The following is a 19,608-nucleotide window of genomic DNA, read 5'->3' as shown; positions in this document are numbered from 1 at the left end:
CGCTGGATCAAAAGATATGCCCAGTTTGATAGCCCTTTGGGCATAGTTAAAAATTGCTCTCTAGAATGATTGGAACACTTCACAATTCCACCAACAATGTGTCTCAGTTTTCCCACATCCTCTCCAATATTTGTCATTATCTTTTCCTGTCATCTTAGCTAATCTGAGAGGTCTGTAGGGGTACCTCAGAGTTGTCTTGATTAGCATTTCTTTCATGAATAGTGACTTAGAGCACCTTTTCATATGACTTGAAAGGGTTTTAATGTTTTCATCTATTAATTGTCTGTTCATATCTTTTTACTATTTATCAGTTAGTAAATGGCTCATAAATTTGAGTCAATTCTCTCTATATCTTTGAAATGAGGCTTACATCAGAATGCTTGGATGTAATTTTTTCCCCAGTATACAGCTTCTCTTGTAATCTTATCTGCATTGATTTTGTCGCACAAAAACTTTTTAATTCACTATAATCAGAATAATCCATTTTGCATTCTATAATAATGCATTTGTATTCCAATTCCTCTTTGGCCACAAATTCTTCCCTTCTCCATATATCTGAGAAGTAGACTATCCTTTGTTCTTCTAATTTGCTTATGTTATCACTCTTTGTGTATAAATCATGATTGATTTATATCTTATCTTGATATAGGATGTTTGATGTGTTTCAATGCTTAGTCTTTACCATACTAATTTCTAATGTTCCTAGCAATTTTTGACAAATAGTGAGTTCTTATACAAGAAGGTGGGGTCTTTGGTTTTGTCAAAAAGTAGATTGCTATAGTTATTGACTATTTTGTTCTATGGACCTAACCTATTAGACTGATTGACTACTCTATTTCTTGGTCAGTACAAAATGTTTTTAATGACTGCTGCTTTTTAAATATAATTTTAGGTTTGACGCAGTTAGGAGGACACCTTCATTTGCATTTTTCATTAATTCCCTTGAAATTCCTGACCTTTTGTTCTTCCTGTTGAACTTTGCTATCATTTATTCTAGTTTTGTAAAGTAATTTTTTGGGATCTTGATTGGTTTCACACTGAATGAGTAGTTCGATTCAGGTAGAATTTTCATTTTTATTATGTTAGCTCAGCCTACCCATGAACACTTGATATTCTTCCAATTGATTACATCTTATTTTATTTGTGTGAAAAGTGCTGGGGTAAAATTACATGATTGCAAAATTTAACTAAGTATCCTTTCAGATTACATTTAGCTTTTGTTCTTGGTTATATATCATCAATATATCTGTTATCTATCTTTCTCTATATCTAACCATTTATCTAGATAGAGGCACATCATCTTGACAGACACTTAATTTCATTTCAAAGTCCAAAAACTTAGGCTTGTTTCAAACTTCTTACACATACAAGCTCTGTGGCTCCTTAATCTCTCAGTACTACTAGGTGATGCTTTAAAACTAGCTTCAAAGTAAATCTTGATCTGATTTAATAGAGGCCATTTTCTCATTGGATGTTCCATATACTAATGAAATCATAAGAAGGGTTCCAACTTTTTCTTTTTTAAATTTTTAAAAAAAAATTAATTATAATTTGTTATTGACAACATATTCATGGGTAATTTTTTTTTACAACATTATCCTTTACCCTCACTTTTGTTCTGACTTTTCCCTTCCCTCCTTCTACCCCTCCCTTAGATGGCAGGCAGTCTTAAACATGTTAAATATATATATATATATATATAGTATATCATACATACAATATATGTGTGCAGAACCATACAGATCTCTTGTTGCACAAGAAGAATTGGATTCAGAAGCAAAAATAACCTGGGAAGAAAAACAAAAATGCAAGTAGTTCACATTCATTTCCCAGTATTCCTTCTCTGGGTGTAGCTGATATTGTCTATCATTGATCAATTGGAACTGAATTAGATCTTCTCTTTGTTGAAGATATCCACTTCCATCAGAATACATCCTCATACAGTATTGTTGTTGAAATGTATAATGATCTCCTAGTTCTGCTCATTTCACTCAGCATCAGTTCATGTAAATCTTTCTAAGCCTCTCTGTATTCATACTCCTGGTCATTTCTTATACAACAATAATATTCTATAATGTTCATATACCACAATTTATCCAACCATTCTCCAATTTATGGGCATCCATTCATTTTCCACTTTCTAGCCACTACAAAAAGGGCTGCCACAAACATTTTGGTACATATAGGTCCCATTCCCTTCTTTAGTATCTCTTTGGGATATAAGCTCAGGAGTAGCACTGCTGGATCAAAGGGTATGAATAGTTTGATAACTTTTTGGCATAAATCCAGATTGCTATCCAGAATGATTGGATTTGTTCACAACTCCACCAACAATGCATCAGTGTCCCAGTTTTCCTGCATCCCCTCCAACATTCATCATTATTTTTTCCTGTCATCTTAGCCAATCTAATAGGTGTGTAGTGGTATCTCAGAATTGTCTTAATTTGTATTTCTCTGATCAATAGTGATTTGGAACACCTTTTCATAGAAATAGCTTCAATTTCCATCATCTGAAAATTATGTGTTCATATCCTTGGATCATTTATCAATTGGAAAATGTCTTGATTTCTGATAAATTAGAGTCAGTTTGCTATATATTTTGGAAATGAGCCCTTTATCAGAACCTTTAAGTGTAAAAATGTCTTCCCACTTGTTGTTTCCCTTCTAATCTTGTTAGTTTTGTTGCTTCCCTTCTAATCTTGTTACTTTTGTTTGTACAAAAGCTTTTTAATGTGATATAATCAAAATTTTCTATTTTGTGATCAATAATGATCTCCAATTCTTCTTTGGTCATGAATTCCTTCCTCTTCCACAAGTCTGAGAGATAAACTATCCTATGTTCTTCTAATTTATTTATAATCTCATTCTTTATGCCTAAATCATGCACCCATTTTGATCTTATCTTGGTGTACAGTGTTAAGTGTGGGTCCATGCCTAATTTCTGCCATACTAATTTCCAGTTTTCCCAGCAGTTTTTGTCAAATAGTGAATTCTTATCCCCAAAGTTGGGATCTTTGGGTTTGTCAAACACTAGATTGCTATAGTTATTGACTCTTTTGTCCTGTGAACCTAAACTATTCCACTGATCAACTAATCTATTTCTTCGCCAATATCAAATGGTTTTGGTGACTGCTGCTTTATAATATAGTTTTAGAACAGGTACAGCTAGGCCACCTTCATTTGATTTTTTTTTTTCATTAAGTCCCTTGAAATTCTTGACCTTTTGTTCTTGCATATGAATTTTGTTGTTATTTTTCCTAGGTCATTAAAGTAGTTTCTTGGGAGTTTGGTATAGCACTAAATACATTGATTAGTTTAGGGAGTATTGTCATTTTTTTTATATTTGTTCAACCAATTCACGAGCACTTGATATTTTTCCAATTGCTTACATCTGACTTTATTTGTGTGGGAAGGATTTTGTAGTTTTGCTTATATAATTCCTGAGTTTCCTTCAGTAGATAGATTCCCAAATATTTTATGCTATCAACAGTTATTTTGAATGGAATTTATCTTTGTATCTCTTGCTGCTGGATTTTGGTGGTGATGTATGAAAATGCTGAGGATTTATGGGGATTTATTTTGTATCCTGTAACTTTGCTAGAGTTGTGAATTATTTCTAATAGCTTTTTAGTAGAATCTCTGGCATTCTCTAAGTATACCATCATATCATCTGCAAAGAGTGATAATTTGGCTTCCTCATTACCTAGTCTAATTACTTTAATCTCTTTCTCAACTTTTATTGCTGAGGTTAGGATTTCTAATACAATATTGAATAATAATGGTGATAGTGGGCAAGCTTGTTTCAAGCCTGATCTTACTGAGAATGGTTCCATTTCATCCCCATTACATATGATGCTTATTGAGGGTTTTAAATACATGCTCCTGACTATTTTAAGGAAAAGTCCATTTATTCCTATACTCTCAAGTGTTTTTATTAGGAATGGATATTGGATTTTATCAAATGCTTTTTCTGCATCTATTGAGATGATCATATAGTTTTTGTTAATTTGGTTATTGATACAGTCAATTATGCTAATAGTTTTCCTAATATTGAACCAGCCCTGCATTCCTAGTATAAATCTTACTTGGTCATAGTGTATTATCCTGGAAATAATTTTCTGTAATCATTTTGCTATTGTTTTATTTAAGATTTTAGCATCAATATTCATTAGGGAGATTGATTTATAATTTTCTTTCTGTTTTCAACCTACCTGGTTTAGGTGTGTCATAAAAGGAGTTTGGTAGGACTCCTTCAATCCCTATTTTTTCAAATAATTTATATAGCATTGGAGTTAATTGTTCTTTAAATGTTTGGTAGAAGTCACATATAAATCCATCTGGTCTTGGAGATTTTTTCTTAGGGAGTTGGTTAATAGCTTGTTCTTTTTCTAACATGGGACTGTTTAGGATATTTACTTCTTCCTCTGTTAATCTGGGCAAGCTTTATTTTTGAAGGGATTCTTCCATTTCATTTAAGTTGTTGAATTTATTGGCATAAAGTTGGGCAAAGTAACTCCTAATTATTACTCTAATTTCCTTTTCATTAGTGGTGAGTTCTCCCTTTTCATTTTTAAGATTAACAATTTGTTTATCCTCTTTCCTTTTTTTAAAATCAGATTTACTAAGGGTTTGTCTATTTTGTTGGTTTTTTTCATAGAAGTTTGGTATTTGATTATTTAGTTTCTAATTTCTTTTTGGTCTATTTTTCACTGGCCCTTTATTGAATATAATTTTTACTGCATTGTGATCTGAAAAAATGCATTTCCTATTTCTGCCTTTCTGCATATGATTTTTAGGTCTTTATGTCCTAATATATGGTCAATTTTTGTATAAGTTCCATGAACTCATGAGAAGAAAGTGTACTCCTTTCTGTCTCCATTCAATTTTCTTCAAAGATCTATCATATCTAGTTTTTTTTTTAACATTCTATTTACCTCTTTAAGTTCTTTCTTTTTTATTTTGTGGTTTGATTTATCTAGTTCTGAGAGAGAAAGCTTGAGATCTTCCACTATTATAGTTTTCTGTCTATTTATTTTTGCAAGTCTCTTAACTTCTTCTTTAGGAAGTTAGATACTACACCACTTGGTGCGTATGTGTTTAATATTGATATTGCTTCATTATTTATGGTACCCTTTACCAAGATATCATTTCCTTTCTTATCTCTTCTAATTAGATCAATTTTTGCTTTAGTTTGATCTGAGATCAGGATGGCTACCCCTGCTCTTTTTACTTCACCTAAAGCATAATAGATTCTGCTACAGCCTTTTACTTTTACTCTGTATGTAGCACTCTGCTTTAAGTGTATTTCTTATAAACAACATACTGTAGGATTCTGGCTTTTAATCTAGTCTACTATCTACTTATGTTTTATGGGAGAGTTCACCCCATTCACAGTTACAGTTAAAACTACTAATGCTATATTTCCTGCCATCTTATTTACCCCAAATTATCCTTTTCTCTTTCCTTTTTCCCTTTCCCTCTTCCCCAGTATTTTACTTATGAGCACTACTTAGCTCAAGCACTACTTTCCCTTTAGAGGAACCTACTTCATCTGTATTCTTTTTGCTAATATCTTATTTAAAATTTTAGCATCAATATTCATTAGGGAGATTGGTCCGTAATTTTCCTTCTCTGTTTTCATCCAATAAGGTTCAACATTAGGAAAAGTATTAGCATAATTGACTATATCAATAAACAAATAAACAAAATCATATGATTATCTCAATAGAAGCAGAAAGATCATTTGATAAAATGCAACACCCATTCCTATTAAAAAAAACACTAGAGAGTATAGGAATAAATGGACTTTCCATTAAAATATTCACTAGCATATATTTAAAACACATCAAGCAACATATGCAATGGGGATAAACTAGAACCATTCCCAGTAAGATCAGTCATAAAACAAGGTTGCTCACTATCACTTTATTATTCAATATTGTATTAGAAATGCTAACCTTGACAATAAGAGAAGAAAAAGAGATTAAAGTAATTAGAGTAGATAATGAAGAAATCAAATTGTCACTCTTTGCAAATGATATGATGGTATACTTAGAGAACCCTAGAGAATCAACTAAAAAAGCTATTAGAAATAATTCACAAGTTTAGCAAAGTTGCAGGATACAAAATAAATCCACATAAATCATCAACATTGTTACACATCACAAACAAAATCCAACAGCAAGAGATACAAAGAGAAATCCTATTTAAAATAACTGTTGATAATATAAAATATTTGGGAATTTATCTGCCAAAGCATTGTCAGGAACCATATAAGCAAAACTGCAAAATACTTCCCACACAAATAAAGTCAGATCTGAGCAATTGGAAAAATATCAAATGCTCATGGATAGGTTGAGCAAATATAATAAAGATGACAATACTCCCTAAACTAATCTATTTATTTAGTGCTATATCAATCAAACTCCCAAGAAACTTTTTACTGAACTAGAAAAAAATAACAACAAAATTCATCTGGAACAACAAAAGGTCAACATTTCCAAAGGAATTAATGAAGTAAAAAGCAAATGAAGATGATTTAGCTGTAACAGATCTAAAACTATATTATAAAGCAGCAGTCACCATTTGGTACTGACTAAGAAATAGACTAGTTGATCAGTGGAATATATAAGGTTCACAGAACAAAATAGCCAAAGATTATTATAATCTAGTATTTGAAAACAGAAAGGCCTCACTTTTTGGGATAAGGATTCACTATTTGACAAAAATTGTTGGGAAAATTGGAAACTAATATGGCAGAAAGTAGGCATAGATCCACACCTAACACTGTATACCAAGATAAGGTTGAAATGGGTTCATGATTTAGATATAAAGAATGATACTATAAACTAATTAGAAGAACATAGGATAGTTTACCTCTCAGATTTGTGGAGGAGGAAAGAATTTGTGACCAAAGAAGAACTAGACATCATTATTGATCATAAAATAGGTTTTTGATTATATTAAGTTAAAGTTTTTGTACAAACAAAACTAATGCAGATAAAATTAGAAGGGAAACAACAAAATGGGAAAACATTTTTACATACAAATGATCTTATAAAGGTCTCATTTCTAAAATATATAGAAAATTGACCCAAATTTATAATTGTTTGAACCCTTCTCCAACTGATAAATGGTCAAAGGAAATGAACAATTTTTTGATGAAGAAATTGAAACTATTTGTAACCACATGAAAAAGTACACCAAATCACTATTGATCAGAGAAATGCAAATCAAGACAACTCTGAGATGTCACTACAAACCTGTCAGATTGGCTAGGATGTCAAACAAAGATAATGATGAATGTTGGAGGGGATGTGGGAAAACTGGGACACTCATACATTGTTGGTGGAACTCTGAACAGATCCAGCCATTCTGGAGAGCAATTTGGAACTATGCTCAAGAAGTTATCAAACTGTGTATAGTCTTTAATCCAGCAGTGTTTCTACTGAAATTATATTCCAAAGAGATCTTAAAGGGGTAAAAGGGACCCGCATGTGCAAAAATGTTTGTGGTAGCCCTCTTTGTAGTGGCAAAAAACTGGAAACTGAATGGATGCCCATCAATTGCAGAATAGTTGTATAAATTATTGTATATGAATTCTATGGAATACTATTGTTCTGTAAGAAATGGCCAGTAGGATGATTTCAGAGAGGCTTGGAGAGACCTTCATAAACTGATGTAAAGTCAAAAGAGCAGAACTGGGAGATCATTATACATAGCAACAATAAGACTATATGATGCTCAATTCTGACAGAAGTGGCTCTTTTCAACATTGATATGATTCAAACAAGTTCCACTTGTGCAGTGATGAAGAGAGCCATCTACACCCAGAGAGAAAACCATGGGAACAAAATGTGGAACACAACATAACATTATCACTCTCTTTGTTGTTATTTGCTTGCATTTTGTTTTTGTTTTGTTTTGTTTTCCCTTAGTTTTTCTTTTTCTTCCTTCTTGATATGATTTTTTTTTGTGCAAGCAGATAACTATATATATTTCTATACACAAATTGGGTTTAATATGTTTTTCAACACATTTGCCATGTATTGGACTACCTGCCAGATAGGGAAGAGGGTGGGAGGAAAAAGGGGAAATTTTACAATAAAAGGTTATACAAGGGTCAATGTTGGAAAAATTACCCATGCATATGCTTTCATTAATTTAAAAAAATCATTATGCATTAGTGGTACAGTATCCACATTCTTAAAGAATTTGTCAGTCACAAGAATAAATAGAGAAAACTGTACTAGTCAGGCATCTTTTGACATCCTCTCAAATTAGATAAATTTCAACACAAAATAAACAAGAAAGAAGTTAAGGAGATGAGTGGAATCTAGGAAAACTTAGGTATGATAGCCTTCTGGAGCAAATTCATGGGAATAGAAAGGAATATACTGTTTTCTTAGTGGCACATGGCATCTTCACAAAATTGACTTTGCAACAGGGCACAAAAACTTCAAATCAAAGTCAGAAAAACAGAAAGAGGGAGTTAATTCTTTTCCAATCATGATACAATAAAAATTACATGCAACATAAGACCATGGAAAGATACACTGAAGACTAATAGGAAATTTAACAATCTAATCCTAAATAATGAGTGGTTTCATGTGCAAGGGTGTTTGTAACAGCCCTTTTTGAGATAGAAAGGTACTGGAAAGTGCAAAGATCAGTTGGAGAATGGCTGAATGAATAATGGTATAAGAATGTTATAGTATATTATTTTTCTATAAGAAACTATCAGCAGGATGACTTTAGAAGTGCCCGGGAGACTTATGTGAACTGATGCTGAGTGAAGTGAATAGAACCAAGAAAAAATTGCACACAGCAACAAGAAGATTATATCATGATCAATTCTGACAGATGGGACTCTTTTCAACAGTAAGGTGATTCAGGTCAGTTCTGATGGTCTTTGAAGAAGAGAATGAAGGGCACCCACTGAGAGGATTGTTGGGACAGAGTGTGGATCACAGCATAATATATTTATTTTGTTGTTGTTGTTAGCTTGCATTTTGTTTTCTTTGTCTTTTTTATCTGATTTTTCTTGTGCAGCATGATAATTGTAGAAATATGTAAAGAAGAAATGCACATGTTTATTATATATTAGATCACATGCCCTCTAAGGGAAGGGTGGGGAAAAGAGAGGAAGGAAAAAAATGGAACACGAGGTTTTGCAAGGGTGAATGTTGAAAACTATCTATGCATTTGTTTTGAAATTAAAATAATAAATTTTGTAAATTTTGTTTAAAATAAAATAATAAAGAGATGAGTACTTCAAACAACAAATCATAGAAACAACCAATAATTTCATCCAAGAAAATAACAAAAATGAGATGCAAAACTTTAAAATAAAATATTAACAAAGAGATGACAGTAATTTATCAATAGGAAAACACATTATGACAAAGTGAAATTTATTATATGCATTTTTCCCCATTTCACAAATTCTGTTTTTTAAGGAATTATTTTCTTTTTCCATTTAGCAAATTCTGTTTTTTAAGAAGTTATTTTCTTTTTTCTGTTTCACAAATTTTGTTTTTCTGGGAGTTGCTTTCTTTTTCCAGTTTATCAAATCTATCTTTTAATGAGTTATATGCTTTTTCCATTTCACTATATCTATTTTGTGTTGCCTTTTCCAAACTCTCTTGCAAGGCTTTCATTTCCTTTCCCCATTTTTCTTCTAGCTCTCATTTAAGATCCTTTTAAAGTTCTGGGAGAGCCTTCTGTGAAGGGGAACAGGTTAGTTCACCTTTTGGAGCTTCATCTGGAGACAATTTGCCTTTAGTCTCCTCAGGATTTAAAATCTGTTCTCTTTCACCATAAAAGCTGTCAATTGTTAGAGTCCTCTTTACTTTTTTACTCAGTTTTTTTTTTTTTAAGTTAAGGTCTGCCTTTAGGGAAGGAGAGGTTTTTTAAGTGATGGCAGCTATGTTGGGTCAGTGTTGGTTCACTCTTGAGTCTGGGTCTGCCATATTGGAGTATTCAATGCCTGGGGCTTTGTGCTGTCTGCACTGGCGTTTGTGGTCAGAGTCTGCACAAACACCCTGAAACTGTTCTTCCCCGGGGCTCTGCTCTGCCTGCACTGGAGTTTTTGTTAGCTGTTTGTGTTTCATTGCCTCTCTCCCATTTTTGATTAAAACAGATCTTTTCTGGTCTGTTTCCTCCCATAAATTTTCTGCACCAGAACTCTGAGTTATCTGGGCTAGTATTTGTACTGGTTGTCCTGGCTGCTTTTCTCCCATTTCCAATTGAAACAGACCTTTGTTGGCAATCTTTGAAATTATCTTCTGCTGATAATTTGTTATACTCCCTATATTTGTGGATTCTGCCCATCCAGAGCTAATTCAGAGGCTGGATTTTGTTATTATTGTGAGGCTTGTAAAGAAGGTCAGAGAGAAATGGATGTCCTCTCCACCATCTTGTCTTTACCCCTGGGAGTGGGATTTATACCAGGATTTCAAGGCTGCTAAAATATCAGAAAAAAAATTTTTTAGTATAATTGACCATATCAATAACAAACCTAATAGATATCATTTGACCATGCCAATAGATCTACAAACACACACATACACACACACACTAAAAAAAAAAAAACTGTTGACAAGGAAAACAAATCACTAAAAGCACTAGAGAGCATAAGAATAAATGAAGTTTTTTTTAAATGATAAACAGCATCTTCTAAACCATAAGCATTATTTAGAAGCATTCCCAATAAGTTTAGGATGATGCTCATTATTATTACCATTATTAAATATTTTATTTGAATTGTTAAATTTAGCAATGAGAAAAAAATGTTGAAAAAATTGAGTAGGAAATTTGGAAATAAAACTAATACATAATAATAATAAACATAATAAAGTTATACTCCTATGGTATATTTAGAGAATTCTGAAGAATCAACTAAAAAACTACTTGAAACAATTCACAACATTAGCACAGTTGCAAGGGATAAAATGATCCTACATAAATCATTGATATTTCTATATGGTACCAACAAAACATGCAGTAAAGGCTTTATTTCAAAATATAAAAAGAACTGAGTCAAATTTTTTTTAAAAAATCAATACCCAAATGCTAAATGGTCAAAGGATGTAAACAGACAATTTTCAGATAAATAAATTAAAGCCATCAGGGAAGAAGTTTGGGAACATGGAGGAGTAGATCTGTAAAATTCAAACTCTTCAGCATCCCCCTACAAACAAAATAAATATGTGCACATACACTGGTCAGAACACAAGACTTATGGCAAAACAGGTGCCCATAGGCATAATTCAATTCAATTATAATTCAAAATTTGCTCTTATTCCTTACTGTCTTTCTCAAACAAAATTCTGTTTTCCTTGGTTATTATCAAACCAAATTTTTAAAAAAATACTCAGAATGCAATGGTTTGTGATTTAGTTAAAAAATACTCTGGAATCTATTGTCCTCACTCATAACATTTGTATATTCAGCACACCAATTTTATATTCTTTTAAAAATGCTATTGTTCAAAAATGCTGGTGTTCCTATAAAATATTATTAATTTAATTATTACCAACCAACACTTTTTTTTTAAAGCATAGAAGAGCAAAATGAAAGATTTTGCATTCCTTTGCAAGAGACAATGGTGTCCTAGGACCATCATAGCTATGGGTGGGGCAAAATCATTTCCTAAAGTCAGTTGGAATATCTCAGACTTTAGGTTCCTTAAGTGGGGGTTTAGCAGGAGACGTGAAATTAAAACTGTGACTGATTTCATTCAATTCCTATAGAGACAAGTAGAAAAATATAGACTACAAATCAATGCTATACCTCAATCTCCCCCACTGATTCTAGAACAATTTGGCTTAGCTATGAAAAAGAAATGTTAAGGAGACATTTATAAAAACTGTATATTATTTAAGCTTACATAGTGGGAAGTACAAGACATTTATAAAAACTGCATATTATTTAAGCTTATATATTGCGAAGTACAATATTGATTCTGTGGAGAGGTATGTAATACAATAAATGGACTGCTAGGCTTAGAATCAGGAAGACTCAGCTTCCTAAATTCAAATATGTCTGCATGTACTAATTAGAAGTGTGAGCCTAAGTAAGTCAATTAAACCTATTTCCCTTATCTGGAGAAAGAAATGGCAAGCCACTATAATATCTTTGCCAGGAGAATCCCAAATGGGGTTAAAAATGGTTGCTCATGACTGAAGAACAAAAAAGACATTACAGTTACTCCACATCATATGAAAAAGATAGTTTTTGTATAATTATGTATACATATATTGTATTTAGCATATACTTTAACATATTTAACATGTATTGGACTACTTGCCACCTAGGGGAGGAAGTGGGGGGAAGGAAGGGAAAGTTGGAACATAAGGTTTTGCAAGGGTCAGTGTTGTAAAACTACCCATGCATATGTTTTGTAAATAAAAAGCTATATTAATAAATAAATAAAGGATATAGTTTTATTTATTTTTTAAATTCATTATCACAGTAAGCTCTCTTCACATGTCCTTGGGTTTTACAGGCTGTAGTTAAAAAAAAAAAAAGAATTTACACATTGCACAAAATGAAAGGTCACAATTGGAAAGAATCAGTGAGAGAATTTAATTGTCCCTTAGAGTTTTAATTTACAACAATTGTCCCCAGTGTCCTCTGTAGCTGTTATATGCAGTTATTGGACTTAGAGCTTCTTAAAGGCTAGTAGAAACTTGACCAAGAGAGTGATATCTGCATTGTTCAAGAAATGAAGCTTTTTGAAGTTTTTCTTCATCAAAGAGCAATGTGTGATTAATTAAAAAGACAAAGTTTCGACCAGAAGATTTATTCTGTGAGTATGGAAGCATATGTGAATATGCTAAGGTATAATCCTATTTTTTTTTTAATTCTCAGGATAACATAGGGTGGTTTTATGTGTAACCAGGGAAAATAAAAACATATTAAAAAGAAAATATAGAATTCATAGTGACATTTGGATTTTTTCTCAATATGTACATTCTTATTGGGATTCTCAACAAGTAATGAATTCATAATAGCTCATAATCAAGCATTTCTCAATGTTGTATTTTAGAGAAATGATCAAAGCAAGCTCCATTTCTAAACATTTGTTTCACTACTCTTTCATACTCATGTGAGTCTTAGATTATAGGAGGGAGACCATGTGATCACAAACTATAGATATTTGAAAGGTTGTCATAAGGAAGATAGATTTGACTGTCTTTTACTTCAAAAATAGGGTATAGTCATGCCCATGAAGCTAGGACTGACCATGTGATCTTGAAAATTCTCTTGACCTCTCACTGTTCTGAATGACTGTAACACTAAAATGAAAGGTAAGATGAATAGAGGTGATTTCCTTATTTTAAAGTTCTCTAAATGAATGAATTTATAAGATCCAGATCCTATTTCTGGTTAGTCCTAGAAAGCAGAGACAGAGGCTGTGGAGGCAATTTACAAAGAAAATTTAGTTTTAATATGTGGGGAAACTGCTTTTATATTAGAATTGAATTTCTGGGGACATGGGAAGAAAAATTGGGACAATCCTCCTCCTGTTTCTACTCATTAAATATAAGATGCTAAGAATGGGGAAAATGAGTTTTATATAATGCTTTACCTTTATAATGCAAATTTTGTCCATTATTCTACATGAAAATGCATGGAAATGAGAGAAGGAAAAGCCTAATTTGGTGATAAGGCAGTTAATGTATATGAAGGAAAGTATTGTAATATTGGGATAGGCCTAGATTGTGAGGGACATTAAAGGTCAAGTACAGGAATTTTAAAATTTTCTTTCAACAATCTATATGTACTAACATACATATGCCCACACATTTATACACATACACTCAGAGACATATGTGTTCAGGAATGTAAATGGTTTATTTTTTAATCATTTTATAAAGTAAACTTTTTGGGAAACTTGGCAAAAGTTAACTTTAGTTTCAATTTTCAATGGCCCTTCCCCAAAACTAAATAAGTTCTCTGTCCTTGGAGGGAGGTAAATCTAATTCCAATTTTAATTATTTGGAAATCTGGGATTAGAAAATATCAAAGACATAATGAAGAGAGCAATATTCATGTATAATTCTCCTTTTTGCTCTGCATAAATGCAGATTGCATTCTATTTGGTGATTATTAATTTCAGAACAAAATGAACAAAGCATTCAAAACAAAAGAAAATAGTCACAGTGACTACTTGGAGTCTGTCAAGATGGCAAGTGGCTGTTAGGTAAAAGGACAAGGAGGGAAGACCCAAATTAAAATCTCATCTCAGGCAATTACTTTGTATGAGACCCTGGACAAATCTGTCTTCTTTATTTTTTTCTGTAAAATTGGAATAATAATAATAATAATAATTGGCATAACAATACCTAAGGTTCTTGAGAAGATAGAAAAAAGTAATATTTGTACTATTTTGTAAAATGAAAGCATTATGTATGGTATAGATAAAAGTGCTGTATTCGAATGCTTGCTATCATTATTGATGAGGCTACCCTTTTCATATAGAGCATTCACTGAGAATAAAAGAACAAGAGAGAGTTTGAGTTTAACTTTTTCAGGTTTAAAATGGTGCGTCCCCATATTTTCTCCTTGTAGCTACAGATGTACCCCATTTATCAAATCTATAATGGGGTTTCCCTGAATTATTGAATTCTATTTTTTTTCCTAAGAAAAGGTGGCTTCTGTTGCCAAAATACAATCTTATCTTCTGAAAACATGTACATTTGGTTATATAAACAACTCCAGAGGTTACTCAAAATAACAAAAGAGTTACTAGATGTTAATCAGAGAATCCCAGGTTTTCTGAAGTAGAAAGGGTATCAGACTTTATCTCCCCACCTCCCCAAGATTATTTCCCTTATACAAATTCTCCAACAGTGGCCAAGCATCTTCTTAGGAAGATTTAAAATTAAAGAAAAAACTCACTTTCAGGTTTTCTAAGATTTGGGGTCAAAGAACTTATTTGTATTTTTAAAACATGCTGATATGTGGATTTAAATATGGTTTCCTTTGTTATCCTATGTGTTTTATTTTCTCCTTTGGAAACAGCTTTTAAAAGGATTTTTAAATCCATAATACCAAAATATTAAATACTGAAAGGGTCTAAAATACAAAGAAAAGGTGAAGATCCACACATAGTCTGTTAAAGCAGCCTATGTCATTTTCCCACATGGCGAGTTAGAATTAGAATTAAATAGGAAGAAAAGAGAGATATATGTAGTAGATAAATCAGACACTAACCAACCCCAGTGTAAACATGATTTTTTTCTATACCAAGTTTTCCTGATGTGGCTCTATGCTCACTACATATTATATAATAAAAAGTGTAAGAAAGTATAGTGATAGCTCACTGAAGGAAAATGGAGAGATGTCCTTTCATAATAGAACTGAATTGCATTTCCAATAAAGAATTAGATTTGCTTAGTTGTATGAGAAAAACAATCGAGAAAATATAGACACATTGCAAAAAGTTTTATTTTATGAGTTTTCTATTCAATGATCTGAGTGCAGATATACTAGATCTTTTATGAAATTGAAATAAAGAAATATTTTTCTTTTAAAATTAAATTGATCTATATATTGAACTGAAACCTTTACTTTACACTCCTGTTTTCCTAAGATAAAGTATTGTTCTTCTACAACTTTGACTTTGATTCCAATATTCGAAGATATATTTTTGTCCCAATTCTATGCCCTTTACATGGAAATGCCCTTGGGTCATTCAGTAAACTCTCATACTTTTCTTAAAATCCACTCATTATCCTGTTTTCAAATTGTTGATATTATTTCAAAAATGTGATTTTCAGAAATAAGTTCAATATGTTAGATATTCAGAATCCAGTATCATTATAATTTCCTTTATTCTGAATATATTATCTCAGAGCAAAATTATGATAAAAATATAATTTGATCACAGGGTAAATAGAAATAGCAGAAATATCTAAAAAGCCCTTTTATTTAAAAATTATCTCTTTTTATACTTCCTTTCTGAATTGATAGCACAGCTTATTTAAATGATCTGAAGGTCAAATATCCCAGTCAGAAATGCCTGGGGACCAGAAATCATTGTGAGAGAGATCATGATGTTTTTGAAATCTGCTGTTGTCCTTGTTTTTCCATTGAGAAAACTGGGGTCAAAAGTGTTTGAACTTGTATTTAGACTCAGATCTTTCTGACTTTAGGAATAGCATTCCATTCATTGCACCACTAAAATAAGTAAAATGGAAAGCTTTTGTCAAATAAAGTGTAAACAAGTAGAACAACAAGTAACACTGTTTTATTCATTGAACATTTCCACAAAATATATAATACTTTCTAAATGGCAACTATGGATCATTATTTTAGGGAATTAAATCTTACATTACTATTATCATCTCATTGTTCTATTATTCTATTGTTATCTAGCTTTGTAGAACTGTGTGGAATATACAAAGTTTAGTTTCATGGAGAAAATAATTATAATCAGGTTACCAAGTAAGGGGTAAAACCTTTAACTATAAAGGAGAGAGAGGAAGAAAGAATGAGAGAGGGCAGAAGTGAATGAACAAGAGGCAGAGATAGAAGGAAGAGATTATATATAGAATAGCATTCACTGAGCACCTTCTATAGGCACAGTACGTTGCTAAGGACTAAAGGGATCCCAAAAGAAGTGTAAATCTGGCTTTTGCATTAACTCTTAACACTTTAAAGGAAGCTGAGACTAATAACTTCAAATCTTTTAACTTTTGTCTTTTCATTTATAAAATGGGGAATAATTGACTTACTTTCCAAGGTTATTGAGACACCATACTGTGAAATCTGAAAATAAATGTGTGAAAGCTAATGGAATGTGAATTTCAGGAAGGAAGTTAATATCTTAACATAATCTTTTGATTGCATCTACCATGTGTCAGAATAACAATATAGATTATATCTATATATGTATATATCTACATATAAGTATACATATATGTTGATACATATATGCGTGTGTGTATGTATATCACATCTGTGATATCCTAAGAAAACACATGCTGGGATGCATTGGGAAGATAAGTAATGTACATTCAGGCCATGGAGGACCCAGATTGTAAGTATGTACAGCAGAATCTGGTTCATAAGGAGAAATGCCTGAAATTGATGAAAAGAACATATAAAATGAGAGAAGCTAATAGAAGATGAAATCTTTAATATGAATTAATTCTGGATTTAATTTTAAGGGATCTAATTGTATAATGAGTTTATGGGGAAGCTGTAATGCTTAACATTTTACTCTTGTGTTCTCATTAAATAGAATCTAGAGTTTGGATTCCATGAGTGTGCCTACACATTTAACAACTCTCTTCTCATTTTCTAGATGTTATCACCCACCACATTTCTGCAGTTTGGTTGACACTTGAAAGTATAATTCAAGAACCTCCTGTCTGATCCAGAAAATCCTCCTACATCAATGGCCATTAGTAACCACTCACAAGTGACAGAGTTCATTCTCCAGGGATTCTCTGAACACCCCAAACTCCGGCTTCTATTATTCAGTTGTTTCTTCTCCTTGTATGTGGTGGCCCTCACAGGCAATGTCCTGATCATCACGGCCATTATACTCAATCCAAGCCTCCACAGCCCTATGTACTTCTTTTTGTTTAACTTGGCTACAATGGACATTATCTGTACCTCCTCCATTCTGCCCAAAGTGCTGGAAGGACTGCTCATAGAAAAGAACACCATCTCCTACGAGGGCTGCATGACCCAGCTCTACTTTCTCATTTGGTCTGCATCATCAGAACTGCTTCTTTTCACAGTCATGGCGTATGACCGCTTTGTGGCCATCTGCCACCCCTTGCATTACAGTACCATGATGAACAAGACACTCTGTAATGTATTGGCAGCTGGAGTGTGGCTCATTTGTGCCTTCAATTCCTCTATCCATACTGGTCTAATGACAAGACTGTCTTTCTGTGGACCAAATGTGATTACTCATTTCTTCTGTGAGATCCCCCCTCTCTTGTTGCTCTCCTGTACTTCTACCTATATTAACAGTGTCATGACTGTCATAGCAGATGCATTTTATGGTTTCATAAATTTTCTTCTGACGCTGGTATCCTATGGTTTCATCATCTCTAGTATCCTGAAAATTCAGACAACAGAGGGAAAGAAGAGGGCCTTCTCTACCTGTTCCTCTCATCTTATTGTGGTGTCCATGTATTACACAGCTGTTTTCTATGCCTATATAAGTCCTATTTGTAGCTACAGTCCAGAGAGGAGTAAACTGGCTGGTGTGTTGTACACCATGTTAAGCCCAACTTTAAATCCTCTGATTTATACCCTAAGGAACAAGGAGGTCAAAATGGCCCTTAGGAAGCTCTTCCTAACCATTATAAAGTAATTAGGGATTTTCAAGTCTTTTCATATTGAATACAGGTACCGTATAAAGCACTTTTTTATTTGTGCCTGTGTTTGAGAAAATAGAAATATCAAAAATGAGCTGTATTGGAAATATCTTTTGCTGCTTATCATAATCGTATATATTTGGGTTGCAAGACTCAAATTTATAGGGTGACTGATTTTCTTTCAAACATTATTTAAATTTGAAATAGTGAGCACTACTACTGAATTCAGGAGAATATGAGTTCAAATCTGGCCTCAAACATTTAATACTTTCTGGCTGTGTGACTTAACTCTAAGTGCCTCAGCAAAAAATAAATAAATAAATAAATTTGAGATAGTACCAGTTTCATATTGTTTCCTGACTATACTTCCACAACAGAAAAATAATTAATTAAATATTCTTTCAGGTTACATTTAGATTTTGTTATTGTTTTGTTTTGTTTTGTTTTTACATATTATCTATATATCTGTCATCTATCTATCCTTTTATGTAATCATTTACCTACATGGAAGCATACCATCTTGACAAAGACTGAATTTAATCTTAGAGTAAAAAAACCCTACATTTAATTCCAAGCTCTTATACATGTAAGCTCCAAAGATCATAATAAGCTGTTATATTCTTGGTACTCCAGGCAATCCTTTTAAAACTAAGTTTTGGAGTAAGTCTTGATTTGATTTAATAGAGGTCTTTTTCTTACTGAAAGTTCCATATATTAGTGAAATCATAAGAACATTTCCAACATGTTCCTAGGTAAGCAGGGTCAATGTAATAATTTTACCTAAACTAATTTATGTATTAAATGCCATGCCAATTAAATTGCAAAAATATTTTATTGAATTAGAAACAAATAAAAACAAAATTTATTTGCAAGAACAAAAAGTCAAAAATACCTAAGGAAATACTGAAAAGCATATGTAAAGAATGGAGGTTTAGCAATCCAGAACTTAAACTATAGGTTGAGACAATGATTATCAAACATATCTGGAATGGCTTAAGAAATTGAAAGGCAGATTAATGCAAGATTAGTTGTTTAATATACAAGAAAAAATAGGTATGGAAACCTTATACTTGGTAAATGTAAAGATGAGTTTTTTTTGGATAATATTAAAAATTTTGGGGGAAATTGGAAAGTATTATGGCAAAAATTTGGCATAGTCTAGTATCTTATCCCATGTACTAATAAAAAGTTCAAAATAGATATATTACCTAGATATAAAAAGAGATAATACAAGAAAATTAGATTTACATGAAAATATTTC

At 32.2% G+C, this 19,608-nt stretch overlaps 1 protein-coding gene across 1 annotated transcript; it reads left to right on the top strand.

The window, feature by feature from the left end:
• Positions 1-17,395: 17,395 nt before the first annotated feature.
• On the top strand, positions 17,396-18,343 carry LOC127547187 (olfactory receptor 13A1-like). The gene has a single exon (XM_051974001.1). It carries the CDS (start codon positions 17,411-17,413, stop codon positions 18,341-18,343), a length of 933 nt encoding a protein of 310 aa, XP_051829961.1. The 5' UTR covers positions 17,396-17,410.
• Positions 18,344-19,608: the final 1,265 nt, after the last annotated feature.

This window comes from Antechinus flavipes, chromosome 2 (genome assembly GCF_016432865.1).
Source record: "Antechinus flavipes isolate AdamAnt ecotype Samford, QLD, Australia chromosome 2, AdamAnt_v2, whole genome shotgun sequence".
Classification (NCBI taxonomy): Eukaryota; Metazoa; Chordata; class Mammalia; order Dasyuromorphia; family Dasyuridae; genus Antechinus; species Antechinus flavipes.
The sequence above is the reverse complement of the archived record's forward strand: the minus strand, read 5'-3'. Positions and strand labels throughout refer to the sequence as shown.